We start from the raw sequence: 10,596 nt of genomic DNA, 5'->3' as shown, positions 1-10,596 counted from the left end.
TTTAAGTTAAGTGCATTGTCAAACCTTTTCAAATCACTTAAAGTGATAACAATATACAATCTTAAAGGTCATATTATACACACATAATTTATCTACAGTACACCAACAAAAAATAACAAAACAATTTACTTATTTAAACAAAAAAAATACACAGAACAAACTTAACAAGCACTAGTTAAAAACTTTAACATATCAATTAATTCAACAAAAAAAACACAAAAAGGAAAATTGATTTTAAAAATCATTTTGGTCTAAAATCGATAATGAATACTATACTAAAAGTTGAATTCACAAGCAATGGAAAAAAAATTGAAATTATTTGATAAAAACACTCCCCAATTTACTAGGCTGATTGAAAAATTTTACTAAGATTTTATTTGATCTGGGACAATCAATATTTACAAGGAATGATATAACTCTTAACTAAAATGGGATAATATCATGTTATTAGAATATGATCTTTTTATCTATCTGTGGTTTTAAACCTGTTTTTAAATGTGTCTCCAAATCATATTTCGCATGAAATTGATGTCTCCAGAAATCGAAAATGAAACTACATGAACGGTCTCAGGTGGTATGGAGTATAAAATGCTGCAAATAATTGTTATTGTTATTCTAGGCTGTGTATATCATAGTTGGATAAGTTTTTTCAATAGCCTGTCTGACACATCAAATGTCCCTAAAAAAAGGCGAATGTCCACACTTGAGAACTTGGTATAAAACCTATGGTCTATCTATTATTATTTTGTCAATATTTACGTATTTACACTAAAGTGTTCTCCTGCTGGATATATGAATCAATCTTTAATCTTATTGTGATGATTGAGCTGTATATAAGAATGTAGGGAACTAGAATAATATGAATTGATACTAATCTGTATCTTTATAACTTGGTTCTGTTGAAATAAAATAATCATCAAAGAAATTGAACAGATATTCAAATGTTGGTCGGTTTTCAGATTTTTTATCCCAACATTTTAAAACCATTTCGAATGCAGCATCAGGACAATCTTTAGGCTTTGGCATTCTATATCCACGATCCACTTGATCCAACACCTCTCTATTTCCCATTCCTGAAAATATTGAAGAAAAGAAAAATAAGGTCTTAAGGTCAATGTTATTATAAGGGAACATCAATATGGAAGGTTCTATAGCTCAGACAGTAAGACCAACTGGTAGGAAGGATCCTCAAGAACTTGTTAAAGATGAGGTGCGCCATTTTGGGAGATTGAATTGAATATATTTATGTCAGATGTACTAGAAATGTACTAACTAAACGAGAAATTCCTTCAAAAATATCTCAAATTTTATACCCATTTCTATATAGGTATGTCTTTTGTATGTATCACAGAGTATCTTAAAATCTGAACATTCAAACGCAGATATTTCTGGACACACATGGATTTAAGGCTCAAATTTTCGATGGTAAGATGTGAACGCTATTACTGATTGGCATAGCTAAGGAGTTTTTTTTTAAATCATCTGGTAACAAAGACTAATGAAACTAAAGATTTTGGGTGTATTTTGATTATTAATAGACAGTACATACCAGGATACGGAATTTGACCTTTAGTCATTAATTCCACAAATAATATACCATAAGACCACACATCAGATTTGATAGTAAATTTACCATACAAAGCTGCCTCTGGAGCAGTCCATTTAATAGGGAACTTTGCACCTGAAATATTTCAAAAATGATATACATTCAAATTGAAATTTTATCAAGCTGCTGTGGAAAGAATCTATGAGTCAAAGTAGGGAATGCACTAAAAAAAAAGCTGGTAATGCCTATTATAAAAATTAGTTTTAAATGCTTCCTTAATAATCTCACTTTGTTTTTCTATTAATCCTTTTAAAACAAATTTAGATTGATCAAGTAGATATACAAAAAGTAAGCAGCATAATTTCGAAGTATTTTCATGAAAATTGTTCATTCTACCCCTTTAAATAATTTAGTGCTAATTGTTGAATAATTTTACCAAAAAGAAAAACAACAATAAACGTACCTTGTTTTGGATTATATTCATCATCTTCAATAACTTTGGCTAATCCAAAATCAGCTACCTTCACTTCATTATTATCACCCACTAAAATATTTCTAGCAGCTAAATCTCTGTGTATAAATTTCTTACCCTCCAGATACGACATACCACTAGCAATCTACAAAACAGATAATTTTTTATGTAGAAGGGCAAAATTTCGTTAAACATAGGTGGAAGGACAAAATTTAGTTAAACATAGGTGGAAGGACAAAATTTAGTTAAACATAGGTGGAAGGACAAAATTTAGTTAAACATAGGTGGAAGGACAAAATTTAGTTAAACATAGGTGGAAGGACAAAATTTAGTTAAAATTACATGAAAGGAAAAAATTTCGTTAAACATAATGGAAGGACAAAATTTAGTTAATAAAATGTAAGGACAAAATTTTGTTAAACGTATATTGAAATCAGATAACTTATATAGTTATAGCCTGACAAATCCAATTCACACAACATGACGGCACTGGATACTCATTCAATGTCTGCCCTCTACTGTCACCTTGACCTTTGCAGGGATTGAACTTAGGTCATCAAGAGTCTAATATGCCTAGTAACTGTGATTCCTTGATAACCACAAATGAAACCAACCTGAGCAGCCATATCAATAAGTTGTGGTAAACCTAATGGCTTGGACCCTTCACGTAAATATTCCAATAGTGCACCATTTGACATTAATTCAGTCACAATATAAATTGGTTCTTCTTTAGTACAGACAGCATATAATCTGACTAGTTTATCATGGCGGCATTCTTTCATGATTTGAGCTTCTGCTAAGAATGCTGCAGGTGACATGGTACCAACTTTTAATGTTTTGATTGCTACATCTGTAGAATTCATATATTTTCCTACAAATTTTAACATTTTACTACAGTTACTAATCAATTAAAAAAAAAAAAAAAACATAATCAAATAGTAAACATTGCATTTAGGAATAGTAGCCATAACCAAAATAATGTTCAAATTGTCATGTGATCATGAGATTCTGGTAGTTCAAGCAGCAGAAACTGGTTGTTCAGGACAGCAAGCGTTTTAAAACAGAACAAATATAAAGAAAACACACTGTTAGATATGGATGCAACTTTCAAAATGAATATTTGGTTATGTGACCACATTAGTAAGAGTCAGAATTGTCTCCCTAAGGCACTTGAGAAAGGGGCCTTTTTTAAAGTTGAAATATTGCTATCACTTGACAAATAAATGTAAAATGCCGAAAGTTAAAAGTCAAGCTCAAGTAGGAGACACAACAAAATCTACCATTCTTTACCATGACAGATTCCGCTTTTTGGAAACCATCCTGAATTGCCGAATGGTATCTTAAGAGACTATACCATTTTGAATAAAATTAATACCCACCTTTCCAGACTTCACCGAATTGACCAGCTCCTAATTGTTTACCAAATGTTAAGGTTTCTCTGGGTATTTCCCAATCATCTCTGGTATTCATAGATAAATCTTCCATCACAGGTTTAGGTTTAGGACAAGCATCTTTAAGTGCACTACATAATCCATCAGCTCCCTCTATCATAATAATATATATAGTTGGTTTAGAACAAGTTTCATTTTATTTTTGTTAGAATGACAATTTTACTCATCTAGCATTTTTAAGAGAGCCATGAAGCCACATCCCAACCCAAGTTGTGCAAGCCCTCCATAATACTCAATACTAATATAATTTAAATCCTTTACTAAATCCATACTCATATTATTTAAATTCATAATCTAATAGTACTTAGGCCCTTCTCATTTACAACCAATCTGAAACTGGATTCCGAATCTCTGTCACTCGTTTACAACGATACCCTGAATTTGAATCCGAATCTGCCTCCTAGAGCAAATTCGTCGGATTCAAGATGGCGTCATTCATAGGGCACTTATAATTTTAAATTAGTCTTGCTTTTCGAATCTGTTTCACTTGTTTACAACACGAATCTGATGTACCAAACCGGTTTCAGATTTTTTGTAATCGAGTAGGGCCTTAATAAGTTCCATGAAATAATTTTTATAGTGTTCTTCAACATACATGTATTAACTCAATAAGTGCAATTCTTTTATCAAACATAGTACTTTCAACTTACTCTGATGGTAATTAAAAAGTTCCATAATAATATTTCATGACATTATTCAACAAAATATTTTATAGTACTCAAAAAGTTCTGTACCATCTTACTCTGATAAATCTAAAAAAGTCCTATAACAAATACTTACTTTTGTAATACTCAACAAGTTCCAGAATATTATCAAATGTTCTTCTAGCTGTGATATAACAACCTCCATTGTCCAAAGTTCTGACTTTATAATGTTTAGGTTTGGCAACCGAGCCAGAGGCATCAATATGATCACGTACAGTTAATACATGAGCACCTGAAACATTGAAATTTCTTTATCATATTTATGCTGCATTTGCAATGTTGATGACTGTTGTTAGACAAGATTTTCCCAAAGATCATTCTTCAGTCTTCTATCAGTTAGAGGTTTAGAAACCAAGTTCAGAAACATGTATTTGAATCTGAGCTTCTGAATTACAAAATACTAGTACAGCAGGGCATGCTCAATCTTCTTAACCACTTGATGCCACTCTGAGACAGGGTTTGTCAAGTTGGCATTACGTTCAGAGAGTCCACTTAGCTAATTTTGTTTATACCATGTATTTATTACAGTAATAATCATTTGAATTGCTGTCATCAAAATTATAAAAAAAATGTCAGTGCAGCAGTAAACAATAATAATTGTTTAAGTCAAACATAATAAATATAATACAAACCTGGACATGTTTCACTTTCACGCACTAAAAATGTTCCTGCATCTAAATTTTCCACAGATATCTGACGCTCTGCCTCCTTTCGAGATATTTTACCTCTATACCAACTAAAACAATAACATAATAATAATAATAATATATACATTATTAAAATTACAAATGACTTTCATATTTTGAAATGACCTTACGCGGTCCAGGGCTTATTCCCATATGGGGGTTGAAGGAGAAAAGTCCCTTCTAAGTTAAAGGGTTTTTGGTGTTGTAAATGGATGAAAATCGTTGAGCCTATTTTATCTTGTATTTATAGCAGTAAAAAAGACTATATGGATGCCAGTATTAAAAGGAATAATCAATTTAGAATTTCAATAATGACATGTATTTAACTGATAACAAATGTTTTTATTTATACAAATTATATGAAGGATGTGTCAATGTATGAGATGATATCAATACACCAGAGATAAAGAATGAAAAAAATAAAATATCAAATCTAATATTACATTTAGAAAGCTTTTCATCCTATCAAACCAAACTTTTAGTGGATTTATTGAAAAACGAAAAATTAAAACAAAGTCTGGTTTTCCTGATACACAAATGCACTCCATGTGCAATCCAGGGCAACAATATAATTGATCAAGACGCTTGACATTTTGAAGGGATCGATAATGCTCTTACTAAGTTTGATGAAACTTTGATAAAAACTTTGACAGAAAGTAATATACTTCCTGGTTTTCAATCGGGCGCAGAAAAATATTAAACATGTTAAATCAAACAGTATCTATGATATATCGTGATAATTGTGTTATGAATATGTGATGTGTAATGTGATGTCAAATAAGGCCACAGGAAATATTTCTCTATCATGTTAGATGAAACTTAGGAACCAACTCTACTTACTCTTGTGATTCCAATGTGTTTTCGAGAGCAACATAATTTCGTGGCACATAACCTTCTTCTCCACTTTTTTCATGAACAGCTAACCACCAGTCTTCATCACTAAAAAAATTAATAACAGGCATAAAATTTCAATGACTTGTTTCAAATTCAAGTGGCAAGTCCTTCAACTTCTAGTTCCAAATTAATAGTCATCATGCCAATAGCCAATGTTTATGGACAGCATCTCAAATGGCAGTCCCAAGATTACTCTGTACACAGCAGACATCACTGCCCAAACTTAGCCTAATTTCCCATTTTTGTGGACCGATGCTTTCTTTCTCATAATAATCATCTTCACGATGCCAAGCTATTACAACCTTCAGCTTTTACCTTGAGACCAAAAGCTGCCTTTCTTGTATTATGGAATGCAGTGATTTGATTGGGATGTATGCAGCCAATCAGAATACAGCCGATCAGAGTCTTTGACAGAAAGACTGTTAACATTATGACTTGTAGTGCTTTTGTCTAGGTCCCTGAATGGCTATATTCGCTAGCATACAATCCAATCATATCATTGCATTTACCATCATTTAAAAGTGATATATATCGTTAATAATTTAGTGTCATAGATACATTTCAAACTATTCTTTCAAGGCTATGATGTTTACTTGAGTTGATTCTGTCTATTAGTGATTATTGTAAGAAAGGAAGAAATTGTTCTTACTTGTCATTTTTCAGTCTCATTTTATCTCCCTTGCGAAATGTGAGGTCATCTTGTGTTCTTGAATTGTAATCATAGAGGGCTGTTAATACTTTACCTAAAAACACAAGTTACATTAATTGAAATAAAATCAGGGAGGTTTATTTACATGTGGAAATTCTTTTGGTGTGTGTATTTATAAAGTCTTTGTTCCTGAGACAAAATCTTGTCAAAGTAGTAAGTAATTTGATTGAGTCAGACTGTCACCCATTGATATCTAAGTAGGTCTACTTCAATTTTCAAATATAACAGCTTAAAGACGCATGCTGCAATAAAGATTACTGAACTACTACTTCAAGGCAGACTTTATGACACTTGCATAAACTCAAATACACTCAATTCACTCTGATTTCAATCCTTTGACATCATATGTACTGCTTATATACAAAGAAATGATTTGATATCAATAAAGATATTCAGCAGATGTGAAAAGTTTAGTGGTTGCCTTAAAAGGTTGGGGGCATCGATGACCTAAGGATGCAATTTTTGTGCATAATTCCCCTTTAAATAAGATGGTATCTAAATTTTAAAGCAAGTCTCAATTACCAGCTCATCATATTTCTATCTGAAAATTCTAAAAATGATCCTTTCAAGCTCTCAGACAAGCTTTACTCTAGTTTGTACTAACCTGAAAAAGACTGTTGCTTGGATAATTCTACTGGATTTTTGGTGTAACTGTTCTTTTTTCTGTTTATACTGTCTCCATTTTCCTGTCTTTTGCTTTCTATGGAATCAAATCCTGTTCTGTTAGTTGATTTAACACAACCCATTTTTAAAGTCTACACTATCGTTTTTTAGTATCTCAGTTTATTAAATGATTAATCCTTCACATTCACAATTGTCTGAAAAAAAGATAAAAAAAAACAAATGAATAATACAGATTGTCAGAAATTTTTATATAATGATTAATAATGTAAAGACCAATAGATGAATACAATAAGCCAATAAGGGCCAATATCTCAGTACCCTTTACAATGCTAAAATAAACTTAATGCATGCAAAATATAATAGTTTCAATGCCAATAAGGTAATATCTAATTTAATAAGTAAGTATGAGCAACATATTCCTTTAAAAATACTTCAAACTAGGAATTTTACTCACTATTTCTATATATTAATTTTCTATATATCACCGAGTATCTTAAATTGACGAGTTATCATTTTAACATTTAATCGCAGATAATTCTGGACCTACATGGGTTTCAAAGCTCAAATTTTGAAGGTGAGCCGTGAACACTATAACTGATTGACTTAGCTAAAAAATGCCGTTTCTGAGACTAACGTATGATTGGTAAAAAAAAAATGGCCCACCAGTCCCTTTAAGTGTAATTGTAAAATTATTGTGAATTTTTTTTTTAATTGTATGTAGAATTTATTCTTCATTCTTCAATAAGAAACAATAAAATTGTATTGATTATAGAAGTTAAATAAACCACTTGACAATAATATCAATTGGTAGTAATATATATACTGTATGTGTCGTAATATTAGTCATTTACAGAGGCTGAAAAACATATACCATATAGCACAGCCTATAGTCAGCAATGCAATAGGTCATTTGGAGCTAGTCTTTCAAATCAGTCACGAAAAATTGCCATAATTATCAAACTATCAAATCATAGCAATAACTGCAAGTTAAGTAAAGGTTAGAGCGTTGGTTCTTTACATTTCTTTATTTGCTTGTTTACGCTGAACAAATGGCAGTTATGGGTTTCGATCTCTATCGGCGTAAGAAAGTCTGAAGACCTTGAATAAGTCATCTTCACTCATAATAATTATTCCTATTGATCCAGCTGTATATTGGTAATGATAACCTTTGAAATATCAATGCCCAGGTTGGTCCTTGATCGAGGTTTGGCCAAGAACCAGCTGGTAGAAAAGATCCTTAACTGTGAATCTAAGTTGTTATCCTTGTAATATATAGCCGAGTTGTTTCTATCTTTATTTTCTTGCAGCAAATAATGTTTATTTCACTATAAGGTTAAATCATTATATTGAAGGGGTACTAGTTTAATGGATTTGAATTTTGCAAATTGATATTGATAATTGAGCTATATAAGTAAACAAAATAGTTATCCCTTAAAATGAATATTTGTCTGAAAACTCTGAAAATTTGGAAAAAAGCCTTATCAGCATGTTTCGAACAGAGCCATTTTTTTTTATTCTTGAACACTTATTGTAACCTACTCATTTGGTCATAAAACATAAAGAATTGGTTACTAAAACAATACACACAAACTGTGACAAAAATTCAAATTTCTTTTAAAGATGGGATTCCTTATTTTTTTAGTGTCAACTAAAGCGAACTAATTGATTAATTGGTGTTTCTAAAAAATTATCATGTATTCTTAATCATATCATTATGTTCTTATTGCATATTATTAAGAGTTTTAACCTATCAAATGTCCATGTACAACAGTCAGGATAAACAAAAAAAAAATTTTTTTTTGACCTTTCATTCTAATTATGCTGGTAATTCTCTTCTAATTTAGCTAATTATGAATTAAATATGGACAGACAAACTGGTATTTTTCCAAGTCATAAGATCACTTCAACTTTCTATTCATATAAGTATTAGCATTTTCATTTTAATCAAGGAAAAAAAGGGAACCCATCTTTAAAATATTTGTTAAGTAATTGAAATAACAATTGGTGATTACTACATGATATACTGGTGTCAGTTGACACTGTCACTCTACTGTCACTAGTAGGTTAAAAACTTTCTTTAATACTTGAACTAGCCAAACAGGATTAGACTTTATTTATAGATCTTATACTTTAACTAACACAATGTTTGACTGACTCTTTATTAGCTTTCACTTAGCATTTTTTCCCTTCATTCATTTTCCTCATTCATTCATCAACCCAATGAAACTTCAATGGTATTGTTAAATTCTATGATGACCTTTTGAATCAATGTCATGTTTTTGGAGAGAAAAGTGTCATAGTTTCCTCACTAAAAAAAATGGCCTCCACCGTTTAATTGTGTCCAACCATTTTTTTCTGTATCTTGCAGTCTTGGAATTTCTAGTCTTCAAAACATCAAAAATTAATCATCACAAATGACAAAAAAAAATTGCGGAGTATACTGGTATAATATGTATAAGCCCACAAGAGAGTTCATTTCTTATTATCAAACAAGTTCTTCAATTCAATCTGTCCATTTAACATGAAAGTTTATTTGCTGTAGAGTTACTTTATCTTGAATTTTACATCCTGGTTTCATTCTCGTTTTACCATCAACTTCCTATTACAATATTTAATAATTATCCCTTTTAACACTGGAGATTCTCCAGTAGAGATTAATGATTGTGTGATAAACAAGTGCTTATGTAATATGAAATTTATGACATGAGTTGCCAGATTTAATTTAACCCAAACCTTTGTAAGGGAAATATTAAATCTGGCAACAAATTTTCAAGAGGAATCAAGAAAGATTCTAAAAAATTGTTTAGTAATCAACATACAAATGGTCTTATAAATTAATTTGTTACAATGGCATGAAAGAGAGGAGAGAAAGAAAAGATATGTTAGAAGCATTGAAAAAATGATGAAATAAAATGTCTGTTATTTCTGGCATGGAATGATGGTCATTTAAAGTAAATAAGTACTAAGTCATGTCATGTTCTGTAGTGTACTTTTAACTCCCTATGACATGATCTACCAATTACTACAAGTGAGCAATTCATACAAGGATTCCACACAAAATAACTATGTGCCTTATTCATTTCACATGTTAACACCAATATTTCAAAACAATCAATTGCATTTGCCTGAAATTTTTTTTAAGATGTAAGAATCAAAGTATGTTGCACATCTCTAATTTCGGCATTTGAAACTGTCATTTCCTATTATTTATTCATAAAATACCCAGCATCCTGTTTGCCTGTTTGCTACGTACTTCCTCGTCATAGACACTGATGAAAGTTCACTAAAGAATCAACAAAATAAGTAAAAAGATATGAAATCAAAAGTGATTGTAGTAAAAATGTAAGACCTATGTTACATCAATGATTCCAATTATCTGGAGTTCATCAATGTTTTACATGTTTTCTCAAACAAACAATCCTCAACATTACATCATTATTTGCAATAGGGGTATCTCGTCAATCATGTAACGACACGATACCTATCGGCTTCCAAGGGTCACAATACGAT

At 31.0% G+C, this 10,596-nt stretch overlaps 1 protein-coding gene across 1 annotated transcript; it reads right to left on the bottom strand.

Moving 5' to 3' along the window:
- Positions 1 to 870: 870 nt before the first annotated feature.
- Positions 871 to 4,144, bottom strand: LOTGIDRAFT_172047 (hypothetical protein; the record flags this gene model as incomplete). Its single annotated transcript, XM_009048622.1, has 5 exons — positions 871 to 1,073; positions 1,550 to 1,681; positions 2,010 to 2,163; positions 2,633 to 2,868; positions 4,120 to 4,144. 5 exons carry the CDS (start codon positions 4,142 to 4,144, stop codon positions 871 to 873), a joined length of 750 nt encoding a protein of 249 aa, XP_009046870.1.
- Positions 4,145 to 10,596: the final 6,452 nt, after the last annotated feature.

The sequence above is a fragment of the Lottia gigantea genome (assembly GCF_000327385.1).
Source record: "Lottia gigantea unplaced genomic scaffold LOTGIsca_125, whole genome shotgun sequence".
NCBI classification, from domain to species: domain Eukaryota; kingdom Metazoa; phylum Mollusca; class Gastropoda; family Lottiidae; genus Lottia; species Lottia gigantea.
The sequence above is the reverse complement of the archived record's forward strand: the minus strand, read 5'-3'. Positions and strand labels throughout refer to the sequence as shown.